Source organism: Cornus florida, unplaced genomic scaffold (genome assembly GCF_030987335.1).
Source record: "Cornus florida cultivar Cherokee Brave unplaced genomic scaffold, ASM3098733v1 CherokeeBrave_3.0.0_Hap2_Chr07, whole genome shotgun sequence".
NCBI lineage: Eukaryota > Viridiplantae > Streptophyta > Magnoliopsida > Cornales > Cornaceae > Cornus > Cornus florida.
The window spans coordinates 18,197,527-18,216,708 of record NW_026775577.1 but is presented as its reverse complement, the minus strand read 5'-3'; the positions used below and the strand labels follow the sequence as shown (position 1 = coordinate 18,216,708).

Below are 19,182 nucleotides of genomic sequence, written 5' to 3'. Positions count from 1 at the left end.
TATATTTTTAAACGTATAAATCGCGATTATCATTTTGATGTGGAATGAACAAAAGATTATTAAAAAAATAAAATTAATATTTTATTATATATATTGCGACTTCAAAATTAGAATGTAATCTTAAAATTGCGATTCTAAAATTTTGGAACCAGAATCAAACTGAATAGTAAAACAAATGAGATTGAACTCCAATTCGATTTGGTATTTCAGTTCCATGATCATTATTATTATTATCTTCCTTAATTATTTATTGTCTGGCTTGTTGTAGCCAGACTTGTGGTGACACTTTATAATTTCCTTTTGGTAAATCCTTTCATGAGTTATCAAAAATAAAATAAAATCCTTTCATGAGAATTTGAGTACATTCAGAAATAAATGATTGAAATGAAATACGGCAACATTTGATATAAATTAGCAGTAGCCGTGAAAAGTTTTATTGACCTTGCTTCATAAAGCAGGATACATGGACTACTAGTCCCACCATACCTGTTGCCTGGTTTACCACCTATACAACAACATTTTTTTCCTGGTTAACATTAAACCACATTATCATAGTTTCTTCTTCGATGCTCCATGGAATTTCGACATCTTCCATGATAGTCCTCTGCGATGTACAACCAGTTTCGAGCAGTAATATAGATGGTAAAGAGTTACTAAACAGAGAACAGGTTACTATAATCAATACATGGAACCACCCTTATCTTGAACATCTACTGCATCAAACAGACCTAAGTAGAGGAAATAAACAAGCTACAGTGTCTTGGAACATGTTCAGTGTCAAAAACGCCAAGGAAGAGGAAAGCATTATACGGTTCAAAAATGCCATACTCAACAAGGGAGATGTCGAAATTCTATTCTATTCAGTTCATAAAGCATTCCTAGCCAGAAAGCACAAGGCAAAGTAAGCAATGTAGGCCAAAAACTGCAAGGGATGTATATACAAGTTCCTCAATAAGTTTCACAGCTTTAAAAACTATGGTGTGAATTTAAGGCCATAGAAAACTCTAGTTTCCAGTCACAGCACACATCGTTATAATGCAGTCAGTAACTACTACTTCAGCAAAGGAGACTATCAACCAGAAAATAGTAGAATTTCTTAGACTCCTAAGTTATAAGAAACATCTACGACATTCGAAACAAAACACGAGTTTGGTTATGGAGACATTAAACTAAAGTAGGCCATGTACCAAAGATTGTTGATAAAAACATTTTACTTTTGCCTTTGACTCGGTGATTGTCTCATCAATCTTCTCAGCCTCAGCCTTCATTGGAGTCAGCTCATCCTCTGCTAAAACGACTCTCTCCTGTAAAGCTAGAATCTGACCCTTGAAGCTTTTTAACTCTTCCTTTTTTTTCTCAATGGCTTGAATTCTGCTTCTTTGTGCCTCCTTCAGGTTGGAATAGCCCCTGAACAGCCTCATGGCCTCAGAAATATCATCCAGCCTCTGACGCAGCCATCCAACTTCCAGCTTTGCGGTTTCCAGATCACAAACTTGATCAAGCATGGAATTGAGGTCCGCAGGCGTGAAATGTACGAATTCTGTATCCTGTAATTTCTGGATGATCTCACATATTATCTCCAGGAGAAACGAACGAGATCTAATAGTACTCACAAAACAGCAATCCTTAGCAATATCTCCATATCTCAAAAATATTGCTCTAAGGAGAGATGCCCATTCTGGCTTCACTCTGTACCCATTAACGGTGACCAAAGCAGGATCAAGAAAAGATCCAACCTCATCGAGATCGTCATCCAACGTTTCAGCCATTTCCGTAAGGTTAAGACTCAAAGTTTGGCCTAGATTCACTTCCCTTTGGTTACCATTGCTGGCACTCCCTTCTGGTATGCTCCCAACAATATTTGAGGCTTTATTAGCCTCCCTTGTCAGCAGATGTTTGTCAGATACAATTACATGGTGTGCAGAGAGAGCTGCAGCTGGGTTGAGTTCTTCACCTTCCTGAGTTTGAGGGAGGATCACTTCGGAAATTAAATTCTCTCTGTGCACTTCAACATTGTTTGTATGTGATATTGATACATTGTTAATGTTGCCTATTGTTTTTCCCTCCTTTGCCAACCTGGGGCTGCCAGTATGACTGGTTATCATCTTTTCATGTTGACTTGGGGACATCAAGGAAGCAACTGGAGAATTAGACACCTGTACGGACAATGCCATTGCATAGACTGATTGATACATGTGAAGAAACTCCACCCATAAAAATTCATTAAGACCCTATAATGAACTTATTTCTGTAGCATGATCATGCCCAAGATGAGGTGAATGAAAAGCAAATATAACCTAACAAAAATACAGCCAAAAGATATGCAAAAGGAACAGCACTTGCTTTTCTTTATACCTGAGTCTGAAGGGGGAGTTCTGAAGTAATCTTCTCTGAGGTTGGAATATCCCGTGTTGCTGGACTCGAAATATCCATTTCAGTAAAATTCATCTTAGATGGTGTCAATGTGTAAGAGTGATTGGTGATCCCTCTGGTGCTTTCATGCTCTTCCCTTTCGTTTCCGTTGTTGGCAGTTCCTTCTAGTGTGCTCCCAACAATGTTTGAGGCTTCATTAGCCTCCCTTATTGACAGATGGTTGTCAGATACAACCTCATGGGGTGCAGAGAGAGCAGCAACTAGTTGGGCTTGAGTTTGAGGGGAAACCACTTCATCATTGTTTGTATTTGTTTTTGATATAGAGTTGTCCATTTTTTTGCCCCTTTTTGCCAACCTCGGGGTGCCAGTATGATTGGGAGTCATCTTTTCGTGTTGACTTGGGTGCATCAAGGAGGCAGCTGGAGAATTAGACACCTGTATGGACAATGCAAGTGCATAGACTGATTCATATATATATATATATATATATATATATATGAATGAACTTAACCCATAAAAATTCCTTAGGATCCTTCGAAGAACTTGTCTCTATAACATGATTATGTGAAGATGAGGTGAACCAACGCAAACATAAATTAACAAAAAAAAATAGATTCCTACTATGGCATGTCAATGTGTGGGTTAGTAACCACTAAGAACTTACATCTTTCTCCTACTGTGGAATGTCAATGTGTGGGTTAGTAACCACTAAGAACTTATATCTTAATAGCGTTGATATCCTGTCAAACACAACCGACAGATATGCCAAAAGGATGGGAAATGCTTTTATTTATACCAGAATCAGAATGGGGATTTCTGAGGTAATCTTCTCTGAATATCTCGAGGTAGAACCCTGACCAAGAACCACCTTTGGCACAGGTGAATAATGTGTTAGAAAGTTGAAGGAGTCCTACTCAAAAGATACCAATGCATAAGCTATTATTCGACATCACAACATATAACTACAAAAGGTGTTATACAACAATGAAGAAATCAAGACTTGTTGAATTTCATAACCCGTTAACAAATAATCAGTTTGTAATATCTAAAGAGTCCAGTTCTATACATACGACTACGGCTGTAATGAGCAACACTTAACAGATATGATTTTTTTTTATCTACAAGCACAGAACAGTTGTACATTAACATCAGATGAACCAACAAAAGTGAGTTGCCAATTAACCATGCAGTTCAACAGTTTCAAACAATTAGTTGAGCTTCCTGAAGATGTTTTGGTGCCTTCCAAGCGTAGAGGTTATAGTTCAGCACAATAAGGGTTATTTATATATGTAAAATCCCCCCATCCTACTCTGGCACATATACACACACAGATGACTTTTAAGTTTTAATGCTTGGCCTTGCCATATATGACTAAGTATGTTAAGGGATAATTATTAGTATGCAACTGGGGTGTAAACTAAACCTAAGAAATACAATACTATAAAGATAATCAAGGACCAGAGCATAGGCAAATTAGGCAATGAACATTAATACTCCATTTTGGTGAATAGAAAATCCTCAGATTTTCCTCTCCTTGCAACACGACAAAATAAACAATTTTTTACATGATATTTCCATTTTTTTCTCCCACCTTCCTTGAAAAAGATAGAAATGGGATTTCACTTTAATCTTTAAGAGCCACTTTAATTTTAACATGGAGTAAAGGAAGGGTCATGAAATATTGTGTGCACAGATGTATTGATAATTGCTTGTGTAACTATATGTATATATGAAGATCACAGACACTAAACATACACAAATATACATGCATAGGCTAATGGAGGGTGATCTGCTTGGTTTTTTCAGTGAGTGTTAGTAGCAGATGGTTAAGTTAGTATTGGATGGGTGCTTTGGAACTAGCTCGATGGGGACCAACATTAGTGGTTTTGGCTCCACAATGGTGGTTTTATTCATTGGATCTCAAAAAAGTAATGGTGGTTTTATTCATTGGATCTCAGAAAAGTTGCCCTCTGTCTATCAGAAGGGTGAGAGGAATTATCTGACACAGAGAGAATGGAAAAGAAAATGCGTATGGAAAATATACAATATAGAAACACTATAGCATTTTCATATCACACATTGCACAAGCATTCCCATACATAAAATAAAAATAAAGCATTAACTAGAAATAAAGGTAAATAGAAAACAAAAGTACAGTATGAAATGGGGTTCTTTTTTGCCTTCTTGGGATCTCAGAGAAACACAAACAGGTTTTTGGGAAAGAGAGAAATTTTCTAGGAAAACACGATGTGGTTTAGAAAAGGTGACATATATCTATATATACACAATTACACACACGCAGTATGAAGAAACCCTGTTCCTATCAGATAATTTTCTACTCCATTGGCTCATATTTTTCACTGACGGAAACACATAAACACAGACACGCAGAATGCGATGAAACCCTGTTCCTATTAGAGCATTTTCTACCCCATTAGCTCATATTTTTCACTGAACCAAACACATAGAAACACACAAACGCAATATGAAGAAACCCACCCTGTTCCTATCAGACCATTTTCTACTCTATTGGCTCACACAAACAATATGAAGAAACCCTGTTCCTGTCAGAGCATTGGCTCATAATTCTCACTGAACCAAACACATAAAAACACACACACAATACCAAGAGACCCTGTTCCTATCAGAGCATTTTCTACTCATTTGGCTCACATTTTTCACTGAATAAAACACATAAACAAACACACACATAAATGGTTACCTCAGTAGATGAATCATCTTCTTCATTTCTTTTTCTTCCTCTTCCTCTTCCTCTCCTCCCCGTTGCTCTCTTTTCTTGAGTTCTTTCTCTCCTACTGCTTTGAATCAAAGACTACTCTTTCTTTCTCTCTTACCTTTCTCACTCTGCTGGTCTTAGAAAATGGCAGAGATTCTAATTCAAGAGCCTCTGAAGAGTGCTCAATTTCTGAAGTTGAATTGCATTTTATGGTTTTTTTCATGGTTTGACAACTGTTATCCACTTAATAAGTTTTTTTTTTTTTTTTTTTTTCCCTCTCAATTTTTCTGAAATAGTTTCATACCTCGTATTATTTCGTGGGCCTCTTCTTCAGATGTAGCCATATCAGATGTGTCCCACAAATTGTGGGTCCAGGTTGTGACTTGGAAATATTTGATGAGAAGCTTCTTTCCTTCCTTTTATTTTTTACTTACCTTTTTTTAAACAAAGGTAAGCTGCTACAAAGTATTACTCTTATGCTATTTTGGGAGCACTGAATTGGATTTGGGATTGGAATTGGAGGTAATTTAGTTTGAATTTTGAAGTGTAAACTAAATCCCCTCCAATTCTAATTTCAAACGCATCTTTATATTTATTTTCAATATTCATGAGGTCAACTTCATGGCAGTTGTTATAAGCTCTCCCTTAAATTAGTATATTTTGGGCGCAATAATAACAATAATGCATAAATCGCGTAGCCAATATTAAAGTGATCTCACTCTAAAAAAAGCAGCTCAAAGTACTATAAAATAAAATTAAATGAGACGGTAAAACGTAATAGTTCAATTTGGTCAAATAAATCAAAAGAAAGAGAAGGTAAATGTGTGAGTTACAGTAAATAATTTTTAATATGAAGTTTTAATTGTTTAATGCTGATATAATTCTCTTTTCAGACTGTTCTATGTGCGTCTCAATATTTGTACATGATTACAACAAAAAGACAGAGAGATCATAGTTGTCATAAAATTGACCTCATGATAGTGTTATTCAGTATATAAAGCAAGAGAGAGGGCTGAGTACTGTTATACGACTGTATAAGTGTTACAAACTTATATGTATGTATGTATGTATGTATGTAAGTATGTGGAACCATACTTGATGATGCATTAACATAGTCATGACAAAATGTTTTAAGAATATGAAGAAACTTAACCCATAAAAATTCCTTAAGATCCTACAAAGAACCTGCTTCTGTAGCATAATGATGCCAGATGAGGTGAATGAAAAGCAAACATAAACTAACAAAAATATATAAATAACTACTGTGGAATGCATGTGCTAGTAACCAATAAGAATATGTATCTTAATAATATTGAAATTCTGTCAATAGAACCAAAAGAAATGCCATAGGAGCAGCACTTGGGCAGTGCTTTCTTTATACCTGAGTCTGAAGGGGGAGTTCCGAGGTAATCTTTTCTGAGGTTGGAATATTCCCTGTTGCTGGACTTGAAATATCCTTTTCTGTGAAATCCCTCTTAGATGGTGTCAAAATGGAAGAGTGACTGGGGATCCCTCTGGTGCTTCTATGCTCCCTTTGGTTACTGTTGTTGACACTCCCTTCTAGTCTGCTCCCAACAATATTTGAGGCTTCAATAGCCTCCCTTATTGATAGATGGTTGTCAGATACAACCTCCTTGGGTGCAGAGAGAACAGCAACTTGTTGGGCCTGAGTTTGAGGGGAAATCACTTCATCATTGTTCGTATTTGTTTTTGATATGGAATTGTCAAAGTTGTCTAATTTTTTCCCCCTCTTTGCCAACCTCGGGGTGCCAGTATGATTGGGAGTCATCTTTTTGTGTTGACTTGGGTACATCAAGGAGGCAGCTGGAGAATTAGACACCTGTATGGACAATGCCAGTGCATAGACGACTGATTGATATATATATATATACATGAATGAACTTGAACCATAGAAATTCCTTGGGATCCTTCGAAGAACTTGTTTCTATAACATGATTATGCAAAGATAAGGTGAATGACAGCAAACATAAATTAACAAAAACAAATAGATTCCTACTGTGGAATGTGAATGTGTGGGCTACTAACACTAAGAACTTATATCTTTTTCCTACTTTGGAATGTGAATGTGTGGGCTAGTAACCACTAAGAATTTATATCTTTTCCTACTATGGAATGTCAATGTGTGGCCTACTTATATCTAATACTACTGATATCCTGTCAAACACAACTGACAGATATGCCAAAAGGATCGGAAATGCTTTTATTTATACCTGAATCTGAATGGGGATTTCTGAAGTAATCTTCTCTGAGATTGGAATATCTCCAATTGATGGAATTGAAATATCTGTTCCTGTCGAATCCCTACTAGATGGTGCCAATGTGGAACAGTGACTAGGGATCCATCTGTTGCTTCGAACTGGATATCTTGAGTTAGAACCCTGACCAAGAACCGCCTTTGAATGTTGAGTTAGGTGTCTAGACGGCACAGGTGAATTATGTGTCGGGCAGTTGAAAGAGTCCTACTCAAACAATACCAATGCATCAGCTATTATTTGACATTCGAACATATTTCAAGAGCTTCTATACAACAATGAAGAAATCAAGACTTGTTGAATTTCATAACCCATTAATAATCATTATGTAATATCTAAAGAGTCCAGTTCTATACATGCAGCTGTAATGAGCATCCATAAGCACAGAACGATTGTACACTAACATCAGATGAACCGAAAAAAGTGAGTTGCCAATTAACCATGCAGTTTAACAGTTTCAAACAATTAGTTTGAGCTTCCTGAAGATGGATTAGTGCCTTCTAAGAGTAGAGATCACAGTTCAGCACAGTATAGCTAAGTATGTTAAGGTAAAAGTATTAGTATGGAATTGTGGTTCAAACCGAACCTAAAAAATATGATACTATTAAGATAATCAAGGACCAGAGCAGAGGCAAACTAGGCAATGAACATTAATACTCCATTTTTTTATATGACATTTCCATTTTTTTTTTCCTCTCATGTTCCTTGAAAATGATAGAAAGGGGGTTTCACTTTAATATTTAAATGCCACTTTAATTTTAACATGGAGTAAAGAAAGGATCATGAAATGTTATGTACAGATGTATTGATAATTGCTTGTGTAAATTTTTGTATATATGAAGATCACAGGCACAATACATACACAAATATACATGCATAGGCAAATGGTGGATGATCTGTTTGGTTGTTCCAGTGAGTGTAAGTTGCAGATGGTTAAGTTGGTAGTGTGGGTGCTTTGGAACTAACTCGATGGGGAACAACATTAGTGGTTTTGGCTCCATAATGGTGGTTTTATTCATTGGATCAGAAAAAGAATTATCTCAGAAATAGAGAGAATGGAAAAGAAAATAAGTAAGGAAAAGAAATACTATAGAAAAGAGCCTTTTCATAGAAAGCATTTTTATATCACACATTAAACAAGCATTCCCATACATACAGCAAAAATAAAGCATCCACTGGAAATAAAGGAAAATAGAACAAGTTCTAATAGAAAAATAAACAAAAGTAAAGTATGAAATCGTGGTTTCTTTTGTATTCTTGGGATCTCAGAGAAGACACTGGTTTTTGGGAAAGATAGAGAAATTTTCTAGGAAAACATGATGTGGTTTAGACAAGGTGACATATATATATATATATATATATATATATATATATACACACACACACAATTACACATACATAGAGAATACTATCAGAGCATTTTCAACTCCATTGGTCATATTTTTCAATGAAACCCACAAACACGCGTGCGCATACACACACAAACACACAATATAAAGAAACCCTGCTCTTATCAGAGTATTTTTTACCCCATTGGCTCATATTTTTCACTGAACCAAACACATAAACACACACACACACAAAATGAAGAAACCCTGTTGCTATCAGAGCATTTTATAGTCCATTAGCGCATATTTTTCACTAAAAGAAACACATAAACACACATAAACCCACACACAAATAATATGAAGAAGCCCTATTCCTATCAGAGAATTTTGTACTCCATTGACTAATATTTTTCACTGAAAGAACACATAAAAATACACACACTCAGACGGGTTACCTCAGTAGATGAATCATATTTTTCTTTTCTTTTTCTTCCTCGCCCTCTCCTCCCCATTTCTCTTTTCTTTAGCGCTCTCTCTCTCTCCCCTCCCTTTTTGAATCAAAGACCACTATTCCTTTCTCTCTCTACTGATCTGAGAAAATGGCAGCGATTCTATTTCATGAGCCTGTGAAGAGTGCTCATTTTCTGAAGTTGAATCGCATTTTATTGCTTTTTCATGGTTTGACAACTGTTACCCTCTTAATGATTTTTTTTTTTTTTGTTTTCAATTTTTCTGTAATAGTTTGCAACCCCATACGATTTCGTGGGCATCCTCTTCAGAAGTTGCCATGACCCACAAATTATGACTTGGCAAATTTTGATGAGACGCTTCATTCCGCCGTTTTTTTATTTTTTATTTTTATTTTTTTTATTTTTAAGGGAGGTTGTTATTACTATGTGCTATATTTGGTAGTTTGGCATTGAAATTAGAAAAAAAATTAGTTTAAAATTTGAATTATATTCCATCCAAATCTAATTTTAAAGTCACGATTTATGGTTTCCAAAGCAATAGGTAGAATTAAATATTTAATTTCAATATAAAATAGTAATTATTATGCGGTCAACTTCATGACATTTGTTAAAAGATTGCGATTCGTGTTTATGGATTATAATTGTGTCGTGTGGTATTTTAGTAAATAGGTAAATTCAAACCCGACCTATTAATAATCATGTTAAGAACCCTTGACATTAACTCAACTTATCTATTAAACGTAACCTGTTTATCAAACCAATACATTCAATATTCAATCAAATAATAATACTAGAAACACATTTGTCACAATTAATCTAAATATTCAAAATAAAAAGAAAAATTGTAAGAATTAATTAAGGTTTATGTTAAAATGATTTAATTGTCCATAGTAATTAAGTTTAAACATGTAACATATTACATAGGTTATATTCATGATTATGACAAAATGAGTTAAACGAATATAAACGGGTCATACTGGTTGAACCCCCTTTAACTCTAACTCGACACGGTTAACTAAATGGGTTAACCATGTCAATTCTTTTATGATCTGAACCTGTTTAAGGTCAACTTTAACCCACTTATCTCGTGTAGTGTTCAGGTCGTATTGGTGAGTCGTGTCGTAATTTATCACCCCTAAATTTATTATATGATCGGTTTCAAATTACTTTATTTTGGAGAAAAAACAATAATGTAGAAACTGCGCAGCGAATATTAAATTGATTTCATTGTAAAATGAAAAATTTTAAAAATCAACTCAAAGTACTATAAAATAAAATTAAAGGATAAAATAATAGTTTAATATGGTGAAATAAAATCAAAAGAAAAAAAATATAAAATTTTGACTAATTTGCGTGAGTTACTGTAAATAAATTTTGGTATGAAATTTTGATTGTATTATTTTCATATAATACTTTTCAAATTATTCGGTGAACATCTCAATATTTGTACATGATTATCGAAATTGACCTTATTATATAAAGTCAGAGGAAAAGCGGAAGAGTTCATTTGACGTTGTTGTTGTTAGAATGAAAAAATCAATTTTGTCAGCAAATTTAAAAAACAGTCCAAACGAGCCCCTAGTGTTGCAAAGTTACATATTTGTGAGCGCATTTAGAATTATACTCCTTGATAAATTAACGTAGTCATGCGGTAATGTTATAGAAATGGACGACTGGCATTACAACAAAGAATTTGAAGAGAAATGAATTACTCTTGAGAAATAAAAATTGATCAATCACAAGAGAAAGGTATAATTATATTTTAGTGAAAACCTGGTGAAAATAATTAATTTTCAAAAATTATGGTTATCCAAAAAATAATAAAGCCACAAATGCGTCACTTGAATCATTGCACCACAGTGACCTTAGTTACTTCTACACTGATTATTAGATTTGATAGCTAAACGAACAATTTTTCCAAAAACGAAAATTCATACAACATTTATAAAGAAATTAAGTTAATTAGAGAATAATGAGCATAAAATAGAATTTCAATTGTCTTGAAAAGATTAGCAGAGTAAAAAAAAAATTAAATCATATGCACCTATTTATCTAGTATCCTCAATCATTTACAGACTTGTACTAATCTAAATTGTCTCAAGTTTGTATGCCTCAATTTACACCCATAACTAGTGAAGTGTCTCGTTAGTTAGGGGTTTCACATTCTTGTGCAAAGTTGTTCTTCAAAACTTCAAATTCTTCATACAATACTAAGATCGTCTAAGCTCGTTAGGGACCAAGTATTATATAGCCTAGTCACTCTAGCGGTATGAAAGTGAACCCTAGACCTAGGCCAGTGATAATTAGTATTTTTAGGGCTTTGCTCAAGTGATCAGTCACTTGGGCCTAGGTCTGAGGTTCGGCTATATTTGAGTACAAACAATTTTTTGGGTCCACGCTAACGGGTGAAGGCTCGATCTTTGCCGACCTGTGTAAAGAGGATGCTTTGTCATGGAAATTAGTTGGGACAAAGCCCTAGATAAACATTCAGGTCCATAGAGCTGAATTCAGATTTCTCTACCTGCTAATCAGTGGCATACGCTAGCGAACAAATCCAAAAAATCTGAATAGCAAAATAAAAAATAAAAAAAAATCAGAATTTGAAGGGCATACCCCAACCAATCCTAATCAATAAAAGTACATAAAACAATTCAGAATATGTATAAAATATCTTCTAAAAGATCACCGAGCATTGCATTTGACTGTATGTTTGAACCCCTCAATCTAAACCCAAATGCCCTAGCTAAAGACACCCCATTTACTTCTTCAAACTGCATTTGAAACATCTTATTTTTGGATTACAAATCTCTGCTTCTTCTTCCTTTTTTTTTTTTTTTTTTTGGGCGCACGCGATAGTCCTTACCCCAAAACCACATTTCTGACCCATTTACTTCATAAGGCAGGACATATGGACTACTAGTCCCATACCTGTTGTTCTATCACCTATTCAACAACTTATTTTCCCGGTAAATTACCCAGAAACAATAAAATGTCCTTTCATTCAAACTTTCCAATCACCAATAAATAAATAAAAATAAGTGCCTCAATAAATGATCAACATTCACTCAATCATAAACAAACCAATCCAAAAGGCAATATTTGAAGCAAAATTTCCTAAAAATGGTACGACAAAATGAAACTAGGAGCTGATACCTGCAAGCCATATTTGTTCAGCTTTTTAACAGCAACCACAAGAGATCACCCAGACCTTTTGGAGGCCTAGTTGTACCTTTATATACACTCCCAAAACAACATTCTCCAAGCTTTAGCAACCTGTTGAAATCATTAGTTGTATTCATAAGCTTTAAGAAAGAGAACACTCTCAAACTGTGCTCCTCCTCTCTCTACATTTCCGGTATGCTTCTTGGTAATGCCATTGAACCTGCAGACTTTGTTGCCCAATTCGAGGACTCTGCATTACTTTGGTTTTTCAATTCAAGAGCTGATTTAGCCTGCCGAGGACTTGGACTTGGACTTGTCCATGAATATGTAGAAACACTTCATTATTGAAGCTAAATGCTCAGGACTCAAAAAATTTGTAGCAATAATATAATATTGGGTGCAAATCATTGCATCCCCAAAAGGCTAAACCAAATCAGTGGTGTCTGTAAAGAAATTCATGGAGAGAGATAGAAGTCGAAAATTGGGTGGAAACACAGAGGGAAAAGAAAATCAGATGAAAAACAAGGGAATCAAAAGAAAATAAATGAAGCGAAGACTAGTTTCGGGTCACAGCACACATGTTCAGAATGCAATCAGTAACTACTACTTCAGCAAAGGAGTTCCAAACAGAACATTAATTGTATCTCAGAAAACACATAGTATAATTTCTAAGACCCAAATGGTTACCAAGTTAAAAATATCTATTTTGGAGGACAGTCAAAACAAACCACCAGTTTTGTCATGGAGAGATTAAACTAAATTAGTCCATGTACCAAAGACTTCTGACAGAAGGATTTCACTTTTGCCTTTGTCTCTGAGACCGTCTCATCAATCTTCACGGCTTCAGCCTTCATTGGAATCAACTCATCCTCCGCTAAAATGACCCTCTCCTGTAAAACTCGAATCTGCCTATGGAAGCTTTTTAACTCTTCCTCTTTCTTCTCAACGGCTTGAATTCTTCTTCTATGTTCACCCTTCAGGCTGGAATAGCCCTTGAACAGCTGCATGGCCTCAGAAATATCAGCCAACCTCTGACGCAGCCATCCAACTTCCATCTTTACAGATTCTAGATCACGAACTTGCTCAAGCAAGGATGTGAGCTCATCAGCAGTGATAAGTTTGAATTCTGTAGCCTGTAACTTCTGGACAATGCTAGAGATTACATCCAAGAGAGATGAACGAGTTGTAATACTCAGCAAAGAGCAATCTTTAGCAATATCTCCATGTTTCAAAAATATGGCTCTAAGGAGAGGTGCCAATTCCGGCTTCACTCTGTACCCATTAACCATGACCAAAGCAGAATCATAAGAAGATCCAACCTCATTGAGATCACAAGAGTCATCATCATCCAACATTTCAGCCATTCCCGTTAGGTTAAAACTAGACGTTTGGCCTTGATGCTCTTCCCTTTGATTACAATTGTTGGCACTCCCTTCTGGTCTGCTCCCAACTATATTTGAGGCTTCATTAGCCTCGATTAGTAGCTGATGGTTGTTCGACACAGCCTCATTGGATGCAGAGAGAGCAGCAGCTGGTTGGGCACGAGCTTCAGGGAAAATCACTTTGGAAATGTAACTTTCCACTTCCGCTTCATCATTGCTTGTATTTGATTTTGATGCAAAATTGGAGTTGCCCATATTTTTTTCGGTCTTTGCCAACCTTGGGGTGCCAGTAGGATTGGGAGTGACCTATGGGATGAATCAAAAGCAAACGTAAATTAACAAAAACAAATAGATTCCTAGTGTAGAATGTCAATGTGTGAGCTAGTAACCACTACAAATTTATATCTTATATAGTATTGATATCCAGTCAAAAACAACTGACAGATATGCCAAAAGGAAGGGCAGTGCTTTTCTTTAAACCTGAGTCTGAATGGGGCTTTGCTTTGAATATCTTGAAGTAGAACCCTGACCAAGACCTGCCTTTGCATTTCGGGTTTGGTATCTAGACGGCACAGGTGAAATTTGTGCCGGACAGTTGAAAGAGTCCTACTCAAACGATACCAATTCATCAGAACATAAAACTAAAAAAACTGTGTTATTCAATACCATAATAGCAAGTGGGAAAAAAAAAAGCTTTGTTATTCTAATTGAGTTAAGGAGAATTCTTTGCATAGAATAACATGTAGTGTTCATGCAAAAAGCTGTGTTATTCAATACCAGAATGACAAAAGGAAAATAAAACAAGTTGTGGTACTCTCAACTCAAGTAACGGAATGCACTAATGTTGATATCAACAAAAAAATTTAAACAAATAATATATGAAGAAAGTTACTTTCTAACCAACTTCATGGTTGATTTATAAATCAAAGATTAATTTAATAAGGTGGGCTTTAAGTTATAGACTCTATATTTGTTTATTTAAGAACTTTGGGGCAACCCATTGCACTAAATGATACTAGTTTTACTCGGGGAGGTTAAAAACAGCCTTAAAACTAAAAAATCATATGCATATCATAAGTCAGTCAACAACTCTATTTAGTTTGCAATCAAGTTTCTTTGGAAGACCAGCAGTATCAAAGATCTCAACCTAAATATGGAGCTGGGAAAAAAAACAAATTTTGTTGTTTATTATTTTGAATTTCCCTTCTTCTTTTTCAACTGTTAATTTCATGAAAATTTGATTAAAATTGGTGAAATGCCAGTGTCTTGATCAGATTTCCACTTTCTGCAATTGTAATTTTCCTGGCTATCAAAATAGGGCTCCTATAATGTTAGTTCAATCCACAACTGAAATCTCGTGGTTTCACTGGACAAACTGATACTTTAAACTAGGATAAATTAGATCGACTTCCAGTAAGGCTGTAACAATTACTGGGACCTCATCTAAGGTTATGTGCAGGGAATGCTAAATTTGTACCACCTTTTTCTTCCTCATTCTTTTCAATATTTGGTATTGTGGATCTTTATTTTTACTTTATATGGTGTTATTATACTTTGCTAGCATGCGCACACACAACAACCAGAAAAAAATATAGCAACAAAACCTGCTGTCCATAACCGCCATAACCACCACAACCACCTCCACTTTTAGTTCACCATTGACCCAATTCCATGCTCACCACATGATTCAGCAACCTACATACACAACCATTAACCCTCCACCCCACCCATCACCGGCCACTTTTAGTTCGAATCCACTGCCACCAATAAATATCACCACCATTTTAACCACCAACAAGACCACCATCAACTTTCCAACTTATTTACAACCAGATTCATCCTTCCCCCACCACTCACACCCTCAACCACCAATATCACCAGCAACAAACTCTACTAATATGGCCAAACCACCCAAAAAAAAAAAAAAAAAAAAAGGTCACCTCCATCACCAGTTTTCTTTTTCTTCATATGAATGGATAAAAAATAAAAAATAACAAATTTTATTATATACATTCTAAGGTCTTGCTTCAGGATGTCTCCAATTTCATTTAGATCAGTATTAATAGTACGAGTAGCAGCAAAAGGTCAATCAGTCTACTTTTAAATCAAACAGTTCTGACAGCCAACGCTTGATTTTTGAGTTCTGTACACTCCTGAAATGATTGATTCGTGCATAATTCATTCACAGCCCCAGAAGATCCAAAATAGGCAATGTTAAACTACCCGTCTTGAAAGTTTAAGACATTAAAAGGAATGAGTGCAACAATGCATATCAAGCTTTCACAACCCTTTTAACTATGATTTTTTCCCAATCACAAATTCACATAGATAAGCAAGCAATCAATTGACAGCACAATGTGTTGTACTAGAATATATGTGTCCACAACTCAACTAAACAAAGACTTAAATTTCAACTATCTGGTTCATATTGAAATATATGGGTCAGTATTTGATATATATATATAATATGAAAAAACCTGTTCCTATCAAGAGAATTTTCACCGGAAGAAAAACATACACACAAAGTGGCGGAGCCACGTTAGGACCAGTAGGGGCAATTGCCACCACTAGAATTTCCTTTTATTTTTATTTTCTATGCATAAGTTCTGATAATTCTAAAAGTGTCCCCACTGAACTTTTAAAATTTTCATAAAAGACCTTTAAAAAACTTGCAAAAGTCAAAATCATCCCTCATTTTTTTAACTCATTCGTCAAACAAGATTCTCAAATTCAGGAAGAAAAAAAAACCCATGTTTAAGAATCAAAATTCAGAAAAGACTTCTTTGCTATTGAATTTCTGGTCTTTGTATTTTCAATACACAAATCTTCATAATTACAAAAGTTGCCCTGTTGAGCTCCTAAAAAATTCACAAAAAAAACCTAAGAAAACTTTCAAAATTCAGAAAGACCTCTCATTTTCTAACTCATTTGCCCAACAAAAATTTCAAAATTAAAAAAAAAAAAAAAAGCCCATATTTTTTCTCCTCTAGTGTGCCCTGCAAAATTTTAAGAATCAAAATTTAGGAAAACCCCTTTGTTGCTATTTATTATTTTGGTTCAAAATTTTGCTACCATATCATTGTCGATGGTTGCCCCTATTGAACTAAATTCTTGCTCCTCCACTGAACACACACACAAACACACATAATATGAAAGAAACCATATCCAATCAGAGCATTTTCTACTCCCTTTGGCTCATACTTTTCACTGAACAAAACACACACACACACACGCAGATATATATATATATAGAGAGAGAGAGAGAGATGGGTTACCTGATTAGATGACATCTGTTCGCCGGACTCTACTTGCCATTCAGCAGATGAATCATCTTCTTCTTTTCTTTTTCTACCTCTTTCTTTCTTAACCATCTCTCTCTTCTTTCTCTCTCACACACCTTCTCACTCTTCTGGTCTTAGAAATGGCAGACTCTCTCTCTCTACCTCTCTTTTCGTTTTGAATCAAAGACCAACCCTCTGTCTCTCTCTCTCTCTAACCTTCTCACTCTGCCGGGCTTAGAAAATGACAGAGATTTTTTTCTCTCTCTACCTCTGTTTTGGTTTTGAATCAAAAGACCCATCTCTCTCTCTCTCTCTCTCTCTCTCTCTCTCTCTCTAACTCGATCTCTATCAACTTCTATTTGTAGAGTACTCATTCTCTGAAGCTCAATTTCCTTATATACGTTTTTGGTACAAAAGTCACGTGGTTCGACAACTGTTACCAACTTGTTAGTCTTTTTTTTCTTTCTTTCTGAAATAGTTTCCCACGTGGCTACCTCGTACGATTTTGGTTGGTCCTCTTCGTAAGATGTTGCCACATAATTTATGACGTGGCAGCATCTGATGAAATTTTTTTTTTTTTTTTTTTTTTTTTTAAGTAGGAAGCTGAATATATAGCTCAAAGAGTATTGTTAATTTATGAATAAAGTATAATAAACCTTCTTTAACTATTAATCTTTTACAAATAACTCCCTTTAATTAAGACTTGCCCCATACACTATTGATCTGGTATAATTTAAGGACAATTCGGTAACTAACTTGATTGGAAAAATTAAAAGACGCATTTACCCTTATTTAAAACTATGTAGTTTTGAAAGTTATACACTTGAGTTGATGACATGGCTGCTAACAATCTCAATAGCCAATCAAAATGAGACAACTCAACCATCTATATGGACAACTCAGCCAACCTGATCACCCAACCTTTATCACAGACCTGTTAAAAAAAAAAAATCTAAATACAGATGAGTTACAACTTGTATCAGAGAAGAATACAGTGGCAATCAGAAGAATACTGAAGTTCTTCTTATATATATAACAGGGTTGGGTTGCGAAACTCTGTGTATATATTATATATATATATATATATAGAGTGTGTGGTGGGTATATATATATATCTGTCGGATAAGGTCTGATTAAGAATATATATTTATATACATAGTATATGGGATCTTATTCTCCATATATATACATATAAGTTGATCCTTTCTTAATTGGGTTTCCATATATATATACATATATATCTATATAAGGTCTGATTCTTTCATATCTCCTATATATCAATATACATATATTTTATAATTTTTTTAACTCTCTTCCTGTTTAATTAACTTTAAAAATTTCTCTCGTCCTCTTCAATATTATGTTGGCAACTTGGCGCCAGAAAAAAAAAAAAAAAAAAAAAAAAAAAAAAAAAAAAAAAAACTATTGGTTGGTAGATAGGATCATAGGCGATGGAGGTGGGGAAGAGAGAGAACGGTAACAAGATTGATATGTATATAATGTGTTGTGAAGAAGATGAACAGGGATTTAGCTATATATTTGTGTGTATATATATATATATATATATATAATTATATATATGTTAGACAGAAGGGGCTGTTTGGGTATAGTGGTCACAAGACATTATTTGTCTTTTCATGTAATAAGGGTATTATGGTCTCTATATTATATATTGTGCGTCCTTTGAACGGAAACTTTCCGGAATGGGTAATTTGCAACAAAATAGAATAGTTTAAGGGATTTTTTTTTTTTTGCACATTTTGTAGTTCACGGAGTTTTATGCTAATCTGCTTATAATTGAAGGGGTTTTTTTTACACTTTACCTTTAATTTATTATATACTACTCAAGTCTTATTGATGTAGAATTATACAACAAAGAAATTATAAAAACATGAATTATTCGTACAATTGCAAGAGGAAGATTAAAGAAAGTGACAATTACATTACATGAATTATTTGTAAGTCTGTTCGATTTTTTTTTTTTTCAAGTAAAATATACAAAAAAAATATTTTCTTTTTCAAGTAAAATATATATTTATTTTTTTATTTTTGACAAAAATGAGTCCATCAAGTGATTAGCCTGGTCCAAAGTTGATGGTTTCAGACTTTCAGTCCCCGTTATTCCTTTAGATATGAAAATCAATAAGAGAAAAAAAAGAATAAACTGGATGTTTAA

At 34.7% G+C, this 19,182-nt stretch overlaps 2 protein-coding genes across 3 annotated transcripts; both read right to left on the bottom strand.

Annotated features, from left to right (window-relative positions):
* Nucleotides 1–901: 901 nt before the first annotated feature.
* Nucleotides 902–9,745, bottom strand: LOC132266652 (uncharacterized). 2 transcript variants are annotated; one of them, XM_059767585.1, is made up of 5 exons: nt 9,167–9,745; nt 7,342–7,590; nt 6,492–6,950; nt 2,356–2,808; nt 902–2,156 (listed from the first exon to the last, which is right to left on the bottom strand). In XM_059767585.1, exons 1-5 carry the CDS (start codon nt 9,221–9,223, stop codon nt 1,170–1,172), a joined length of 2,205 nt encoding a protein of 734 aa, XP_059623568.1. In that variant the 5' UTR covers nt 9,224–9,745; the 3' UTR covers nt 902–1,169. The 2 variants fall into 2 exon arrangements, with proteins under 2 accessions (XP_059623568.1, XP_059623569.1); XM_059767586.1 differs by having other exon boundaries at nt 6,492–6,776; nt 9,167–9,744.
* A 3,130-nt stretch (nt 9,746–12,875) lies between these two features.
* On the bottom strand, nt 12,876–17,995 carry LOC132266651 (uncharacterized). The gene is made up of 3 exons (XM_059767583.1): nt 17,001–17,995; nt 14,206–14,331; nt 12,876–14,031 (listed from the first exon to the last, which is right to left on the bottom strand). Exons 1-3 carry the CDS (start codon nt 17,094–17,096, stop codon nt 13,099–13,101), a joined length of 1,155 nt encoding a protein of 384 aa, XP_059623566.1. The 5' UTR covers nt 17,097–17,995; the 3' UTR covers nt 12,876–13,098.
* Between the last annotated feature and the right edge of the window lie 1,187 nt (nt 17,996–19,182).

Excerpts from the sequence above, each read along its gene's own strand:
- LOC132266652 (XM_059767585.1), bottom strand. The coding sequence starts at position 9,223 with ATGGGGAGGAGAGGGCGAGGAAGAAAAAGAAAAGAAAAATATGATTCA. Across the intron at positions 6,951-7,341 it reads AAATCCCCATTCAGATTCAG|GTGTCTAATTCTCCAGCTGC; the intron begins GTATAAATAAAA and ends TTGTCCATACAG. Across the intron at positions 2,157-2,355 it reads AACTCCCCCTTCAGACTCAG|GTGTCTAATTCTCCAGTTGC; the intron begins GTATAAAGAAAA and ends TTGTCCGTACAG.
- LOC132266651 (XM_059767583.1), bottom strand. The coding sequence starts at position 17,096 with ATGGTTAAGAAAGAAAGAGGTAGAAAAAGAAAAGAAGAAGATGATTCA. Across the intron at positions 14,332-17,000 it reads AACAGATGTCATCTAATCAG|GACTCTTTCAACTGTCCGGC; the intron begins GTAACCCATCTC and ends TCGTTTGAGTAG. Across the intron at positions 14,032-14,205 it reads AAAGCCCCATTCAGACTCAG|GTCACTCCCAATCCTACTGG; the intron begins GTTTAAAGAAAA and ends TTCATCCCATAG.